The sequence below is a fragment of the Labrus bergylta genome, chromosome 7 (assembly GCF_963930695.1).
Source record: "Labrus bergylta chromosome 7, fLabBer1.1, whole genome shotgun sequence".
NCBI lineage: Eukaryota > Metazoa > Chordata > Actinopteri > Labriformes > Labridae > Labrus > Labrus bergylta.
Genome location: NC_089201.1, coordinates 16418475 through 16436067, shown reverse-complemented (window position 1 = coordinate 16436067; position 17593 = coordinate 16418475). Strand labels below are relative to the sequence as shown.

At 43.1% G+C, this 17593-nt stretch overlaps 1 protein-coding gene across 1 annotated transcript in view; it reads left to right on the top strand.

Annotated features, from left to right (window-relative positions):
- The window catches only part of LOC109985962 (transcription factor SOX-6-like), a 125583-nt gene that overhangs the window by 97090 nt on the left and 10900 nt on the right, over positions 1 to 17593 (top strand). The window contains exons 10-13 of the mRNA XM_065956885.1: positions 6048 to 6197; positions 8437 to 8617; positions 11162 to 11379; positions 14683 to 14702. Coding sequence (XP_065812957.1) covers positions 6048 to 6197; positions 8437 to 8617; positions 11162 to 11379; positions 14683 to 14702 — 569 coding nt within the window. The remainder of the gene's footprint in view (positions 1 to 6047; positions 6198 to 8436; positions 8618 to 11161; positions 11380 to 14682; positions 14703 to 17593) is intronic.

The following is a 17593-nucleotide window of genomic DNA, read 5'->3' as shown; positions in this document are numbered from 1 at the left end:
TAGTGATCCAGGATATGGGTGATAATAGAAACACCTGTTAAGTGTTCTGCTCTTCAATAAATGCTTACTTTGTGATGTTGCTGTGGTGCAGCCTCTTTGAGTGAACAGCGCTTTACCTTCACCCCTGCATCATGACCTGTGTGGACTTTTAGCATATACGTCGCATCTCTTTTCTCTGTGTTTCAGCTTCCTGTTTGTGTGTCAGAGAGCTTGACAACTTGACAGCAGAATACACTTTTTCCTCTTTGGTAGACATTAGTTATTCCTTTTTCATTCTATCTTCTTTTTTTTCCACTAGCTATGATCACGTTGTTACAACGTTGTAAGGTTTTTCAGACACTGGTTGCATACTGTGGTGAAGATGAAGTATGATGCATTGCACTCTGCATATTTGTCTTAACAACAGCCTAACTCATTGCAAAGACTTGGCGTGCGGTGGTGTAGTGAGAGTTTCTCCTGGTGTGAGCAGGGGTCTTTATTTCAGCTTCGATGTTTCTGCAGGAAACTCTTCCTCCCGCACTATCTTAAGCCCTCTGGCCTGCATGTAGCCATGGCGGTTACGCTATAGTGCCACAGTGGCTCTCTCTCTCTGTCTCAGCTCTGGCTCTGCTTCTCTTATGGGCTCTGCCTTTGGGAGGTGAGGGACAATGAATGTATGGAATTTCAGTTTTCTCACAATCCATGTGAGTGTGATGTGCGTTTATTAACCCAGAGCTTTGCAGACAAACTTCAGCTCACTCTTTGTGACTCTTTGACATGTGGCTTTTTTTTTATTATGCATGAAAAACTGTCTGCAGCCTTTTGACCCGTTGACTCTGAGCTGTTTGTTGGTTGTCACATTGGTGATGTATGAAATGAGCCAGAATGAAGTGTGGCAGCTATTAAAAATGAGAGCGTATCAGACAAGCTCTTACAGTGTGTGCATTATGGAATGTGCATTATAGCATGAGGTAAATGTAAGTTATGCAGTTGCATGCATTAATGGGTCTTCAATCATCTTATATAACACATACAGTGTGTTGAACGTTGCTGCCTGTTTAGCAGACGACTCGGCCTCTTGGTGGGTCACTCTGTCGCGATTCAAAGGGGTAACTGCTGTACAGACGTTGGTCCAGTGCACACACTGACATCTTGTCCGTTATCAATTGTTTTAGTCTCAGCTATGCTTCTTCATACAATGGTCAAACTGTCCATTAGTGTTAACACTTAGGCACAGCATGTTAGTTCTACGCAAGCTGCTTTCTCCTTCACTGCATGTTGTCTTCAAGAACACACCAGCTGGCATCCAATCCTTTCAATGCCAGATCTGTGTTGCTGCTGGATGGACAGATGTTGTAGCCAGACTCTTCCAGATGTTTCTGTCTGTAGCATGCATTCAGACAGCTGGCTGGCACTGATGGTCAAGCAGGCGTAATCTGGCAAATGGAGACGGCATAATCTCATGCTTTGGAAAAGTAAACCTAGAAGAAGTTCATTAAAGAGACGGTAAAAGTTCAGAAAGTTACAAGAGCTATCAGTAGCCTAATGTTCGTACATTTCTGCCTTAATCAATTAAATAAACCTATCAAATCAGCTGCAGGATGTCAGAAATATTTGGCTATAGCTTTGACCGATTGTAACCAATCAGCGTGGGAACCTGATCATCCCAATTGTTTCCAGACCCCTTCACAAACAGTGGACTCCTACTGAAGAAAGCCCCCCTTTGTCACGGCTAATGTGAGTGAAATACAGTTGCTTGGCCGACATTCTTCTTGAAATCATAAGACAGATTCTCGCTGTGTGTCTCTATGTTTTGGACTTCTTCTGTTAGTGTGTCTGAGGCATGGAGACGGTGCATTAGAACAAACTTTGGTGCCCCGGAGCAATCATTTCTCCCCCGTTGCCAACATACAGTAATCAGGCCAGAATGGATTCCTTTGTCTTAAAACAAGGACAATGATTGGAAGGCAATCAGATGCCTCGACTAAAAAAAAATAAAAAAAAATGAAGCATCTGTTCTGTGAAAGAAAACTGGAAGTGAGATAATGGTTGTCTTTATGTGGCTGTTCTCTCTCTGTGGATCTCATTCAGTGTTTCGGGCACAGCTTAGCCTCCAGGTGCAATATTTAGCCTCGGTGCTCTGTGTGGCAGTCCATACATTTCCTCCTCCTCCTCCTCCTCCTTTCTTCCTCCCCTCGGAAACCTGCTGAAAAAGACAAACCCTCATTTGTTTCGTGTACTCTTGAGATCGATAGCAGCTCAACACTAAAAGAGGGATTCACCACTCAGTCCTAATGGGACAGGCCAGTCATCAGGGATGTAACAATACACTCAAGTCATCCAATACATAACATATTCCTTTTAAAGTGATTTTCTAACTTTTATAGAGACGGGAAATTAAAGTAAACTTATGCATAAATATGATTCAAAGGATTATGCCATCGTAGGCCAAGACTTAAAAAACCTGCTCGGAGGGGAAAAAATGACGGACTAATCGTTTGGTTTTAGTCCAGTTAGCACTTAAGCTCACAAGCACTGTCAGATAGTCGGACGACTGCAGAGTAGTCCAAGGCCCCCTTTGTCAATTTGTAATTTCGGAAATTGCGGCATTGTTTTCCCTTGGGGGGTCGACTGAATGGCACAGGCTGTAGTTGGTGTTGTTTACGCTGCACATTGGCCTCCCCAGTCACCAATCAATCTCCGAGTGTCTTTAAGAAAATCAGGTAAAAGCTCTCATTCTCAGCCTTTTGTTTGTTCAACATTTCTCTTTTCTTTTTGCTGATGGAATCGCTGCTAACAGCACAATAGCAGATGGTGGGTTTGCACACAGGCAGGCGCGGGTGTGAGACCCTAACTGTGTGTTTTACCTCAAAGACTCATGTGTCTGCTCCCCTCAGTGCTGTAAGAATATCAGGCATCACCAGAAGTAACTCTGCGGTCGGCTTGATTGACGCGAGAGGCCTCACCAGCAGCCATTCAAGGCACATTCTTACGGGGATCTCATATCACCAGGGGTTGGCCCGAGCACTCACGGTGCCTTCCAAGGAAAATAAGCGGCGTGACATCAGGGCTTTGTTTCAGCAGCGAGGCCCCTTCTGTTTGTGTTTAATATCGCTCCGAGAGAAGTGGAAAGAGGGCCAGCCAATTTCTCTCCATGGCCCCAACCGCTGAGCCTGGAGCTTCGACGGCAAAGCGACGGTGGTCTCGTGTGTCTGAAGGGCAACACTCTCTCTCTCTCTTTCTCTTTGCTTTTGGATCTCTGCTCCCAGGAGGCTTTGCAGTTTTGACTACAGGGAAATCAGATCTCACAACACTGGGGGCCGTTTAGGCCGAGGGAGCAGAGAATAAAAACAGAGAGAGAGAGAGAGAGATGGAGAAGGTGGGGATGATATGAAGAGTTATTTTGGAACAAAACTAAAGAGAGAGAGAGAGTCAGAGAGATCAAAAGGGAGGAGGACAAAACGAAGACATAGACATAGAAGGAGGGGGAGAGTATAGATGAGGTGAGAGGAACGAGAGGAAAGCAAGAAAGCAGAAAAGAAAGACAGAGAGGAGGGAGTCTAAGCGAAAGCCAGCCACGTCTGGGTGGTTTTCCTGAGGACAGGCTCTTTGATACTCCGGCACTCACACTCCGATGCATTTAGACAGGGGTTGACAGTGGTTACAGGCAGCGGTTTGTCTGGCCAGCTAGCTTTGATTTAGAAGACCCTGGACTGTGGGCCGAGTATTTGACTCTTTGATTTTTGTTGGACGGAAAATCAGTACTGTGTTTTTTTTTTTCTCTGCTACATTTAATGTTTTTCGTCCAACGCTGAAGGCAGACGGCTGATATTTTCCAAGGCTTTTTTTAAGTGTTCTATTATTTTTTCTCTGTTTTCAAGTGTTTTTAAATTGACTCATCAGCAGCATGACTAACCCTACTTCAACATGATTATCCACCATTGTCTTTGGGATGGAAGTCAGTGAAGAAACTCAATTGCCCACTCTCAAAGCAAGGACAAACCAAATATGACAAGATTGGTCTCAAGTGTTTTTGAGACTCATAACCTTTTGTTTGCTCTCCTAGCTTTTAATCGATTGCTTTGACTACTATCATCACAGCTCTGCTTGGAATGACTTAAAAAAAACAGCCACTTTATGTATTTCACACTGTATAAAACATGGACTCTGTAAGACCATCCTTTGGTTTCTGAAGGGACGCTATGAAGCCCAAAGATGGTGGTTGCCAGTGGTGTAGTGCAGAGTATACACAGGTATATACGGGGTGTACCCACTTCCAAATCCTCTTTGAATCACTCCAATAATTCATTGACAATATTCAGTAGTACGCTGCAATTTTTTTCCTAGAACGGTGAAGGGATGACACTCCCTACACTGTCTCTGACTGGCTAATATGCCAGAGTAGTCTTACATGTCTCTGTTTATAAAAGAGGCCGTTTATTATTTGCTTGACGGGTCACTTAAAAAATATTTGTTGGAAAAATGAAGACAGCATAATACCCACTTCTTTAGACGCCACTACACTACTGGCGGTACCTATCTGAAATGCTATCTCAACCTACCTTTGGATGAATCCAGAAACATGCAAAGAGGTGGAGTTGAGGCTGGTCAAACCGCTACAGTAATAATTGTCATTCCTTTTTTTGGTATCACCTTCAAATGCAAGGGTTAAAGTGCTTTTTGCAGACGCACACATGAACAAGAATCAAGCATAAGAACCCAAACGCAACTGAACCTAAACAACAACAACAAAACATGTTAACAGCAAGAGAAGCCACACAAAAATGATACCAGCATAATTATCAAAACATGACAAGAACCCAAGCATCACTGGAAACCAGCCACATAAATGTAGACCAGTGGGTCCAAATGTAGGAATATGTAACAATTAAAATAAATAGAATAAAACGACAAAAAAAGCAATAAAAAGGTCACACAATAAAACAAGATAAGATAATTAAAAAGAGATACAAACAATTAGAAAACAGTTAAAAGCTGTAAAATAAAGAAAAGCATTTACATAAACAATGCGTCAGTCAATTCCCAAATGATGCAAATTTATGAATAACTCTTAGGCTTACTATGTAAAATAAGTTATGAAAAATGTAACCCCTGTACAGTGTGTACCAATAAAAAAACAAGCTATTCATACCAAAAGCTTTTTCTTTACAAGGATGTAAATATGGTTATTTCTGCTGTAAAATTGGCATTTTAATACAGGACCTAATAGGGACTCCTTCGCTTGTGGAGCCACCCTCAAGTGGACACTTGAGGAACTGCAGGGCTTTTTTCTGATTGGCTTCACTTTCATTGTGGTCCTTTCTTTTTCTTTCACCAGCATTTTTTTCATCAACAATATACTGAGCAGAGCATTGTCTAAAAAGTCTTTATTTGCAGAACCATGTCATGAATATCAGGTTCTATAGATCGTCAATACTGAACCTCAAAGCATTCAAAAGTGTCTTTAAACCATTGTCTGGATTTATTTCCTGATTCAAATTGATGCACAAGCTGCTCCGAGCATCTGTTGAAAGAATAAGTGTCAGAGATGGATTGTACATAATTGGAAAAAAAAATGTTTAGCTGGAACAAATTTCCCATTTGTTCGGGACACTCCTGTCTCTATCAAATGAAGGTTTGGTTCGGGTGCATGCACATTTTTTTGCACAATATTTGGCTCAAAAACACTCCCATCAAACTTCAGAAGTTGCGAGCAGGACCAGGGGGAGGATACGGCCAAAAAAAAAAATCAAACATATGACAGGCTCAAGGTGTGTGTGTGTGTGTGTGTGTGTGTGTGTGTGTGTGTGTGTGTGTGTGTGTGTGTGTGTGTGTGTGTGTGTGTGTGTGTGTGTGTGTGTGTGTGTGTGTGTGTGTGTGTGTGTGTGTGTGTGTGTGTGTGTGTGTGTGTGTGTGTGTGTGTGTGTGCGTGTGTGTGTGTGTGTGAAGGGAAAAAGCAGAAGAGAGGAGAGAGAATGAAAGAGGAAAGCCACTGACTAGCTGCTGGCGAGCGATGTTAATAGCCCGTCGTTTTTTTTTTTTTTTTCTGGTTTCTTCTCTCTCTGCAGCAGCTGTATGCCGCCCAGCTGGCGAGCATGCAGATCTCACCGGGAGCCAAGATGACTCCCCTCCCGCAGGCTCCAAACTCCTCCGGGCCTCTCTCCCCCTCGGCTCTGAAGAGCGAGAAGCGAGCGTCCAGTCCTGTCACTCACATTAAGGTGAGTCCAAAGTTGTAAATGTTACAAAATCTTTTCTGTTGAATGTTTTTATTTTTTTAAAAGCAATTTGACAGAATTTTATTATCTTGGTGACTTTGTGATTCATGGCTGATTTAACTTTAAGCAAGAGGCAGAAATAATTTCAAGAAACAAGCAACAAGGAATCACATGGCAGTTTATTAATGTAAAAATCTCTATGGTGAATACACAAACAGACAACACAAGAAGACAAGGAGGGTGAGTTCAGTTTATTTATGAAAGGAAAACACAAGGATAGTAATGATGATGATGATCAGCTGAGTAAAAGTGAGAGGCTGGAAATTTGGTGAAACAACGATTTGTGCTTGACGGCAAAGAGTCGATTAGAAACAGCTTATTTAAAAGTCACAAAAACACACACACACACACATGAACTGACACTGGCGCTGGCTGCTGTTTGGCAGGAGCCCAGACTACTTCACTGGAGAGAGCGTACGCCTCATCTTTACTCGACGACGAGGCAGTAATGGAAGCCATGTGTGGGTGTAGATGTGTGTGTGTGTGTGTGTGTGTGTGTGTGTGTGTGTGTGTGTGTGTGTGTGTGTGTGTGTGTGGGGCACAGCTGCAGCAGGCGGGCGTCACAATAGACCGGCGTCAGAGCTCACCGCACTCAAACAGTAGTGCTGCACCATCCAAAACCACTGCGTACCCCCACACACTCCCCACCCCAGACTACCCGGCCCTGCTTTGGCATGCCACCCGCAGACTGAGCCACCTTTTTCCCCCTGCACATCCTAAACTTTTTTTTCCTCCTGAAGTTCATCAAGCGACTCCACGTGCAGGAGTTATCATCATAACTAAATTACCTAGTCGTTGGATTCTCTTTAAAGCCCCATAAAATATAACGTGTAGAGTTCAAGGCTCATTAAGAAGTGAATCGGAAATTACCTACAGGGTTTTAGACCCTACACCAACACGTGGATGCAGCTGACAACTGGCTGAAAAAGGCGTTTAGAAAACTTTGTGTTAGGAGAAGACTTGGGCCTAAGAGGGGAAAGTGTTTGCACAAACTTATTTAAAGTTGGTCTAATCGATGGTTGTTTGGGCTTGTATTTGAATATAATCTTAACTGTATAAAGCCTTTAGATTTTCTCTGAATGGTTCTCTATAAATAAATCCGTCTTGCCTTGAATTGAGTGTATCATAAACTTTTAATTAGAAATTAAGGAGTCACACAAACAAAGGTGCCATTGTGTCGATGAAAAAAGTACCCTGCAGCTTTTCCCCCTTCAAGTTCACGGAGGTCAGCTGGCAGGGCTGATTGATCAGTCGGAATGAAATAGCACCTAAAGGAAAACATTGGACGTCATTTAAATCTGCCAGTGTGTTCAATCACACTTCCATTGAAGACCCATTGTCACAGCAGACACACATGGTAATGCCGAGACGTGTGCATGATACTTTTGAACTATGTTGATACCTGTTTCATGGAAACAGAAGTAGAAGTCCTAGGCACCCAATATTGGTTAATAACCTGTTTTTTAGTGCTGAAAAATGGCAAGCAAACTCTTGCACACTGTCTAAATTGCACAAATACGTTGGCAACAATTCAATTTTTGCAGGAATTTAGACAGCGCTCTCTGCCTTGCGACAGCTTTTCTTAAAGAAATATGGCTGAAGGGTTTTAGGTTTAGTTTTTTTTTTAATTAAAATGAATTATTGTGCTTTTATTTAATTATTAGAAATAATGAAGAGACAGGACAGTTGATAGCGTCGGACATCAGGGAGAGAGAGAGAGCAGGGAATGACATGCAGGAAAGAAGCAGGAAAGAAGCCACGGGTCGGATTCAAACCCGGGCTGCCCACCTCTGTACATGGGGCGCGCAAACTAACCACTTGGCCATCGGCGTCCCCTGAAGTTTATTTAAAAGCTTTAGAACTTTTTGATACTATTGATCGCTAAAAACACAGATTGTATCGTTTTAAAACTCATGGTATTGAAAAAGTGTATTTACTCTCTAAAGCTTCTCTGAGAGTTCGACTTTTAGCAACAATCATATTGGTGTAGAAATGTTTTCTTAGTGCTCTCAGTTTACCTGCAGATGAACAAAGGAGAGTGGAAATATTCTGCATGACTGGGGTTTTTTAACACATATGTAATACTTTTTTCTGTCCTTAGTAAAAACAGTTTTGAAAGTGATCCATGTTAATACAGATCCTGGATTCATTAAACACTGTTCCTACTGTCTTAAACTAACAGGAGGAGGGATCCACACAGCCGTTGAACCTCTCAGCCAGACCCAAGACAGCTGACTCTCTTCGTCGCTCCCCGACGTCCCCGACACACGGTCTGTTCTCCGGAAACAAGACCAGTCCTTCAGGCATGGGCAAGGGCCGCATCCCGAGCCCCATCCCCGGCATGGGCAGGAACACCTCCCTTGGTAGGTTACAAACACACGCAGTAAGTCTTGTTTCAACCAAAAGTACCCATAGAACTGGAGATTCATTTCAGTGGAATAAAACTAAGACCCCACTGCAGGATCTTTCACAAGGGAGTACGGGTTAAAGGAGGTATTCAGTGTTTTTCTATAAAAGGGAACCAGGGTCGAATTTACCCCTGAAGTGGTCCATGCTAGGGCGTGAAGACGTGATGCAGTGCTGATCATTTCTGACTGGATGAGCACCAGCAGCATTTAGAAGATTTTTTTCCAACGTTAGCTGACAAGTTTATCAACTCCACACAAACCTTTGTTGGTTGGTGGGAATCATGGACTGTATATTAAGATGGACCGAGCAACAGCCACCTGGGAGTGAGCAGTTGCCTGCCTTGCCTATTGACAAGCAGCGCCTCTGCCCAGTAAAAGAAAATGTTGTCGCTCAAAGACCATGATGCTTCATAAGAGGTGAAAATCAGGAATAGAAACACAAGGTTAAATATACAACAAGAGAAACAGTCAAAGTGGCAGAGGTAGTGTTAAAACTGACCATAATCCTGTGATTTAACCCAACAAAGCTACCCCAAAGTTGCTGCACTTTAGGAAAGTGTAACCCCAGAGCAGAGACCTGTTTGGGGTTAAAATAAAACCCTTGGACTTTATTTAGATCCGTGTTCCCAAAGTGGAAACACAACAAGTTCCACCAGAAGTACTGAGTCCCTGAGGAAAGTTGGAAACATGACTATACATAGCCTTTAACATCAGTGTTTCCTTCACCGTTGGGTAAAGAGAATGGATTAGCACTGTACTAACAGAAGTGCATTAGCATGGGCTTCGCTGACATGTCCAAAAAGAATCACTGGGTATAAACGCTGCTTTACCATGCCAGAAACAAATTATGAGGGAAAGGTATGACGCACATGGCGATATCCATGTTCTCTCTCACACAACCAAACGCACTCATACACCGGTGTATTGTTCGCTTCTGTACTGTACATCAATGCTCTGCAAAGACTTCCTCCCTCCAAGTGTAGAGCCATGCCTTCCCCTCCACCGGAAAAACAAAAACATCACCCACCCAAACACCTCCCTCCTCCCTGCCACACACAGACAAACCCGAGCGGCGTCGCATGCGCCTGATAGACTGCAGACACCTCAACCCCACCAGCAGACCTGTGTGTGTTTGCTTTGTGTGTGCGTGTGTGTGTGTGTTTGTGTTTTACAGGAGTCCAAAACCCTGTATTTAGCCCCAATGAAAACCCCGGCAGCGGAAGCAGTGAAACCCAGCACACGTTATTTGGTTTTTAAGAGCTTCCTCACATCATTGTCTGCCCGCGCTAGACCTTTTATGCCCCTACCTCTGCTATCTGTTATTAAGGCCAATCTAAAGCCTCTCATTATATCCCCCCAGAAAACAATTTCACCAGCTCCTCTGGAGTGGCTTTGAGGACGCGTCGTTGTGTTATTTTTTGCCCATGTTAACGGCCACCCAAGCATACAGGGCTTCCTACCCGTCTGCTAATTAAACCAAAGAGGGCAATGGAAACTTTGCATCCTTTTATTTCTTTTTTTTCTTCTCATTCTTCAAGTGTGCATCAGCCTCAGAAGTGTGAAGCACAGCGTGTAAACAAGTGGGCGGAGGTTTTGTCAAGTTTGGGTACAAGTGGACTGGAAAACAACTTTGGCAGCATTTAGCTTTGATACCAAACTGTGAAAAAAAAAAGCAATTTTACAAACAGATGTTTAAATGTGTTTGGCCTTTACAGATTATTAAGATCAACACTTTCTTTTCTCTTTGTTTTCAAAGCATCAGACTCAAAACTTTCTGTTATCTTAAAACCAGTTACAAAGGAAAACAGTCGACATTAAGGGTGCCAAAGAGGACTTCTTGGACTTGTTAGTGCTGATGGTTCAGGTCTCAAGAACCAGTTTTCAGTACTGGTTTTGTAAATGTTGTAAAACTTTGTGTTCATTTGATGTACAGTATGTGTGTTTTTAATAGTGTTTCATTTGACAATTTGTTTAAATGTCTTACCTCTGTGTGGACACATTTCTGCCTTTGCATGCAAAAGTAAAGTACACAATGTTTTCTTTCCTATTCTAAAAACAAAAAAAAAAGTCAAATTGATAATGAAGTAAGGAAGGAACTTTTCTAAAGTCCTGCAAACCTTAACTCTCAGTTTTAGAATGAGAAAAGGGATCCACATTAACAAGCAATATGCTGCAAAATTAGGAGGCATTTTCAAATTATTAAATGAGAGAAAGAGGCTTTGTTTGAAAAAAATCCATGTAAAGCAAGTTTTGAGCAGTTATCCAGAATGTGACACAGATCCATCAGGCAGGATCTCGTCTTGTAGGGTCTGCAAGAGTCTGAGGGCCCTCACAGCGAACGCTCAGTCACCTTAGATCATAGGCAGTGACATCCCAACTCCCAAATGTTACACCCAGGGTTTGATGTTTCTTTTTATCCTTAAAGGAAAAGCCTCTCAAACACTCTTTTCCTGCCAGTCAAAGTAACTGACAGTTTTCCCTCTCTCCTCCTCCTCGCAGACATCCTGTCCAGCCTCAACTCCACGGCGCTGTTCGGGGATCAGGACGCTGTGATGAAGGCCATCCAGGAGGCGAGGAGCATGAGGGAGCAGATCCAGAGGGAGCAGCTCCACCACCACCACCACCAGCAGCAGCAGCAGCAGCAGCAGCCGGGGCACCAGAGTTTGGAGGCCAAACTGACGGCACTGAGCAGCATGAGCCTCAACAACGGCAACAAGGTCAGAGACAGAGAGACACATGGACAGATCACATGTAGCTGCACATCAGAGGACACACAGGCATGTCTCACTGATAAGAATCACATGGGCTAAATGCAGTTTTCAAAGGCATTTTCTTTCATGTGGAGAAAGAATTCTGATTGAAACGGTGAAACACACACACACACACACAAGCTCCACCGAGACCAGGATGCACATACTGCACAGTGCATGTGACACACATCAACTGTACTTTTACAGGAGGTACAACGAGGCTTTTTCTGCTTCTTTTTCAGTACACTTTTGTCAGCTTTAATGAATTTCTTCTTGATAGATAAATATGTTACGCTCATGAAAAAAAATGTGGTCATCTTTGTAGAGATGCATATTCAGGATGAATGCGCTCAACGCTGTGTCGAAATAAAACAAAAGTAGGTTCACTCCGACGAGGTTATAACTCCTCAATGAAAGTAATGAGACGCTTTTTTAAAGAGGAGGGACTTTTGATGCTTGTGGATCTGTTAGTCACAATCATTCTCTGCTTTGAATCACATTTGACAACTTTACAAAGGCTCACTCAAGCTGCAGAGAAGATTTTTGCACTTCTCGACTTTAAGATTTTGTGGCTTCCATTTTTTTTTTTAATCTTTAAGGAGATTGTTAGTTCTTAATAAATTGAAAATTCATAACAACACTGAAAATCATATACACCTAAACATAAACATACAAAACATACAGTTGCAAAAATATTATTCAAAAACTTAAAAAAAAAAAAATCTGACTCAATTTACAACCATACAAAAACACGAGTCAGACTTCTGATTCGCTCTCTTTGGTCCTGAGATTATTTCCAAATTTTGAATTAAGTCTTTTATTTTATATTTTGACATTTTAATATTCATACTTCTCCTTCTGTAAAAGATGTGAAAACACAATAAAAAACACAATTTTCTTCTCCATGCACACACACAAACACACACACACACACACACACACACACACACACACACACACATTTCAGTCCAAACACCTCGTTCCTATCCTAGAATTTTTCCAGTACTTTTAAGTCGAGTGTTTTCACTTTGGGCTGAACTCGTGCACGAGTCTGCAGGGTGCTCGTGGATGATATTCGGTGTTATTTGGCCCGGCCTGCAGCTCTTCAGGACTTTTCTCTCCTCTTCTCTCGTCCGCACGGCCACCCAGAAGCCCACGGCTTTGAAGAGCGAGCAGCTGGGCCAATGACAAGTGATTGTTTTGGCGTGTCTGTGTGTGTGTCGGTGTGTCGGTGTGTCGGTGTGTGTGTGTGTGTGTGTGTGTGTGTGTGTGCATGCCTGGACTGGGACAGAGTGAGTGTTTCTTCGGAGAAGAGATGGTGTTAACATTAATATGTGTGTGTGTATCTGTGTGTGTATAATGGAGTCCAGCTCTCCTCTTGCCCTGGAGGGGGGTTCCCGGCCTCGGGGTTTCAGCCCAATTAAAGGGTCCTGCTCTGGGTAGGGACCCCCCCTCCTGCTCTGTGCTCATCTCTCCCCACGGGCTGGAGGAGACAGACCCTTTGTACCCGGATCTCATATCCGGAGGGAAATCCATATTTCCAAAACATCTTCAATCAGTGTGATCAGCCAGTCAGTAAAACAGGGAGCGGGATTAGACCGCCTCTCCTGCCCAATTGATCCCATGCTGCTTGTGAGGATGAGGAGGCGGAGGAGGAGAGGAACTTATGAATATTTTAGGGGTGGAGACTTTGAACCCCACCAACCCCCAAGTAGGTCATGATTGGTGCACTCCAAGGATATGCTGTTTTTGAATCTTTTGGACTTGTTTGCGCTGCATCTTCACGAGGAAAACATCCAAAAATCTGGCAAAAAATATCTTTGCTGTGCTCATCTGAAGTCCCAAGTGGAGTTTTTTATAAGTCATTATACTCGTAAACACTGAGAAACTCATAAATATAAATTATACAACAGCCTAAACTAATAAATTGTTAATTAAAATGTAATGTGAGTTGTCTGCCACAGGTCTGGTAAAAATAAACCAAATAAGTTTTTGAGCTTAGAGGAGCTTTTTGCACACTGAGAACTCTAAAAAAGATTAAGGTGAGCGAGTCACAGGGAGAGCCCTTTGTGCTCCTCCAGCTCTATATTTTCCAACTTTATAAGAACAAAACCAAAGCAACGCAGTAATTTGGTTTATAGCTCCATGCCTCCTAATAAAAAGCTCATTTGGAAAGTCTCAAAGTAATTGTTTCCGGTTGGAGGACGACAGCAGGCCTCTGTGTTTGTTGTCAGTTTGTTATTCGTTACCTAACAACTGCAGCTCAAAGACTCTTTCTCTCTGCTTTCATTTTTTTACTTCAGAAGGAGAAGTTTTTTTGTGTGTGTGTGGGTGATTTTTTCTTCTTCTAAAGCGCTCAAAAGGCTTCGCTCTGTCTTAAACAATTCATGGATGGAACTTGCTGGATGCTACGAGTGTGACTCAGCCGCTCCACCTCGGGAGGCAATGAGAGCAGCTCTTTCTCTTTACCTTGGATTTGTGTGTTGTTTTTCTGTTTGCAGAATAAATGTGTTACTCAGATCTTCCCTTCAGACTCTTTGAGCCTCTGCCCGGGCCGTCTTTTTTTTTGTTCTATGACATTGTGTTAACGCAGCAATATTTTTGTCAGAGAGAACGAGACAACTGCTGCAAACGGTATCTCGGTGAAATATTGAATGTTGAGCTATTTATTGCCCGTGCTGATTCGACTCAAAGGGAGACGTGTGATGACATCTGAGTGTGTGTTTGTGATTATTGCGGTCTCTGTTTGTGTATTTTTGTCCCGTGGCGTTCATTTCAGACATACAAAACATAGACGTTTTCCCTTAGAGCTGAAAGTGATCCTGGGCTTCTTTGTGTGTGTGTGTGTGTGTGTGTGTGTGTGTGTGTGTGTGTGTGTGTGTGTGTGTGTGTGTGTGTGTGTGTGTGTGTGTGTGTGTGTGTTTGTGTGTGTGTGTGTGTGTGTCCTGGCTCTGCACTGGCCTTGGCCATGTTAATGTCATTATAGCTGGTGTACAGACGAGAGGCCTGGCCAGTTAGTGGCATTGTTGAGTATCACCTTACGCTTACGTTGCTTCCAGCTGGCCTGCGGCTGCCAAGGCTCACTGAAATAGCCCCTGTGTACGACTCTGTGTGCATGTATGTGTGCAATGTCTACCTCTTTTTTTTTTTATTCAAACAGAACTCCTGAAGCCCCCTGAAAGAAGTTTAGAGAAACTGGAGCAAAAAAACAACAACACAAAGATCAACCTAATCTTAACTTGTAATTGTTAGAATCTAAAAGTGTTGAAGTGTAAAAGTCTGCATTCTAAGTTTTCATAAACACATGACGAGTTTGCTCAGGTAAAGTTGACATGAAACCTGATAGAAAAACAATACACAGCTTCAAACCAAGAGGGACTTCTTTTCCTGTTTCCAGATGGGGGGGGGGGGGGGGGGGGGGTTGGGGCATGGTGGGTGATGGCAGACTGAGTGCAGGTAAAACTACAGGAGCACTAAAGACAATCTGTATGCTCACTCTGATTGTGGCTGTGCTTATTATCACTCAACAGCTGATTCAAAACATGCATGCAAAAGGATAGGGATCTGTGGATTTTAACATAACCATTAAGTGTTAAAAGTGTAAAGGTCTCTTTATGTGAGGTGATTCATTTTGCATAGAAAGTAAAAATACAAAAAGCAGCTCAGGATGATTTGCTGAAATGTGCTCCAGAAAAATGTGCAGATTCCACAGCAGCTTTAAAAGTGGGTTTTTCGAGTTAAGACTCTTTGGCAGAAATAAAACAAAATACAAGAATTACATGTTTTTGTCTGTAAATTAGTGAGAAAGGAAAGGGAAAGTGAACAATCAAGACATAAGGACACAATAAATCTCAGCCTTTCACTCTTTAAAAAGAGGAGATTGAAACTTAATCTTCCAAAAGTACCGGTAAATCTGCCATCAAAAATCTTATTATCCTCACCACACTATTTAGAAGAAGCCTAACTGTTTATATTTGTTGGTATGTTAGTATTTTTACTTGAGCATAGACAATCCTCTCAGACTTACATTTTTGTCTTTCTTTCTTAACTTTTCTGCAGTTTTGAAACTGACCAGATCTCTTGAATGCAGCTCATTACAGAGACATGTCTTTTGTCTGAACCCCGGTGAATTGAGCTGCAGTTTGTGTTGTTGGAGCAGAGCGAGTCTGGAAGGAGGCGAGGAGGCAGGAAACAGTTGTATAGACGTTTATATTGGCTCTGCTGCTGAGTTTGGTCTTTGTAGGAAGCGAGCCTGTGAAACTGACGGATCCGACGCCTCCAAGTCTTGATTAAAGGTCGACGTAATGTGGCTGGATTTGAAGCCTGAATGACATACTTTATAATAATGTACACGACAAAGCTCAGTCTGGCACCTGCAGACACACTCTTGAAGGTCTGCTTGTATGGAGCTGGAGCCTCGGCGGGCAGTGGGCTGCTGTTGGTGGTGGTGGGGTGTTAAGGGCTCTGAATAGGAGGAATGGTGAAAAGGAGAAAGAAGGACTAAAACAGAACTGAGGGCTGATTGACAGCTCTATCGCTGCACGGAGAAGTCTGGAGAGCAAAAAAAAAAAAAAAAAAAAGAAAGATGAAGGAAATGGGGAGAGAGAGGAAAGGGGCGGGAGCGGGTGAAGAGGGTTGCCAAACTTGATTGGTCCGGGAGGAGACAGTAAACGGTTGCGGGTCAGCTGGAGGCACGCCGTGCTGGCGGTTGGCGAGTTGTAACTGTGGTAATGAGCTCAATACGGTGTGGATTTAGGGGGGGGAAGAAGTGTTTGGAGCGTTACCTTAGAAACGTTGGAGAGATGCAAACGCCAAGAAGAGGAGAGACCAGGCAGAACGAACAGAGTCGGGTGTCTCTTAAATGTAGAAATATACATTCAGCAGCGTGTTTAGAGCCAGTGAAAGCATCAGCGTGTTAAACACAGTGAAGCTGCACAGAGGTGATTTGTTTCTGCAGAGTCACTGTTTTGAATTGAATATCAGCCTCCTTTTAGCTACCTGGTTTTATCCTGTATTTTTAATTAGTCGTCAGTCTTCTTCTGGTTTAAATTCATCTGTGCCCCTGTGCATGGCCTTTGTTTTGTTTAATTCATGAAGTCCTTGGTTGGAGTTACATTCTCTGCTTCGAAGTGAAGTGCCACTCGCTTCTTTAGCTCCAATTCAGACCTGTGTTATATAGTAATTATAATGCCAGGCGTGTGATAGGTGGGTTTTATGTTCTCCAAGCCTTTCAGAGTGAGCAGTGCAGGATAAAAGTTGGATTACTGAATACTGTGCTTTATTCTTTACTGTGAATTCCTCAGCACCACGGCTACTGAACCGCTGATATTTTGTTTAACCAGGTAATCAGAAGAAAAAGACAAAAGCGTTGAGGGGAGCACAATGCAACAGGAGACAGAACGAGTCCTGTAATGCTGCTCCAGAAGGCAGTGGTCCAGAATCAAACCAGCAGGCGCACATGCCAAACCTATTTCAATCTCTCCTAAACAAAGCAAAGACAGCTCCTTACTGTGTCTGCCACAAGAACTTTCAAGTCGACCAAAAGTAGACCAACCGCAGGGAGGATTTGCAAATTTTGACCCGGGTCTGCTGTTAATCTGCATTTTGGATCAGTCCGCCTCTATTGATGCCGTCCTCGTGCAGTTTCCAAACTCTGCTGCACATTGGTTTTCCATCCAGTCTCCTCCCATTCAGCAAGAGCTTTCTGACATTTCTAACCAGTTTGAATTTTTTTTGGAAATTGTTCTCGTCTAATATCCTGCAGATTATCTAAACACAACATGGAAAAGCTGCACGTTTGGGATCATTTTGAGAACTTATAATGTGATCTCTGCTAACCTGCAGCACCAAACTTTGACTTCCAGACATCTGAGTGCATCATCATGAGCGATGAGTGCTTTCCCAGGCTCTTGTTTAGCACCAGGGGCGTAAAAGAAAGACTTCTCAGTGCCTTATTCTAGTCTCAGGACAAGTTTTCCATCCACTCTTCTTCCTTTTTTTCTCTATCTCTCCTCTGTCTCTCTCTTTCCTCTCTTTTCTTTAGTCCTTTGTTAGGCGGTTGCTTCCTGCGGTGAGCATGGCACTGCCCAGGCACATGTTCTGCGGTGGGCCTGATTACAGCCCTGCCGTAGTGCTGACATTGGCCCGCGCCGACTCCTCATCTATAAACACACACACATTC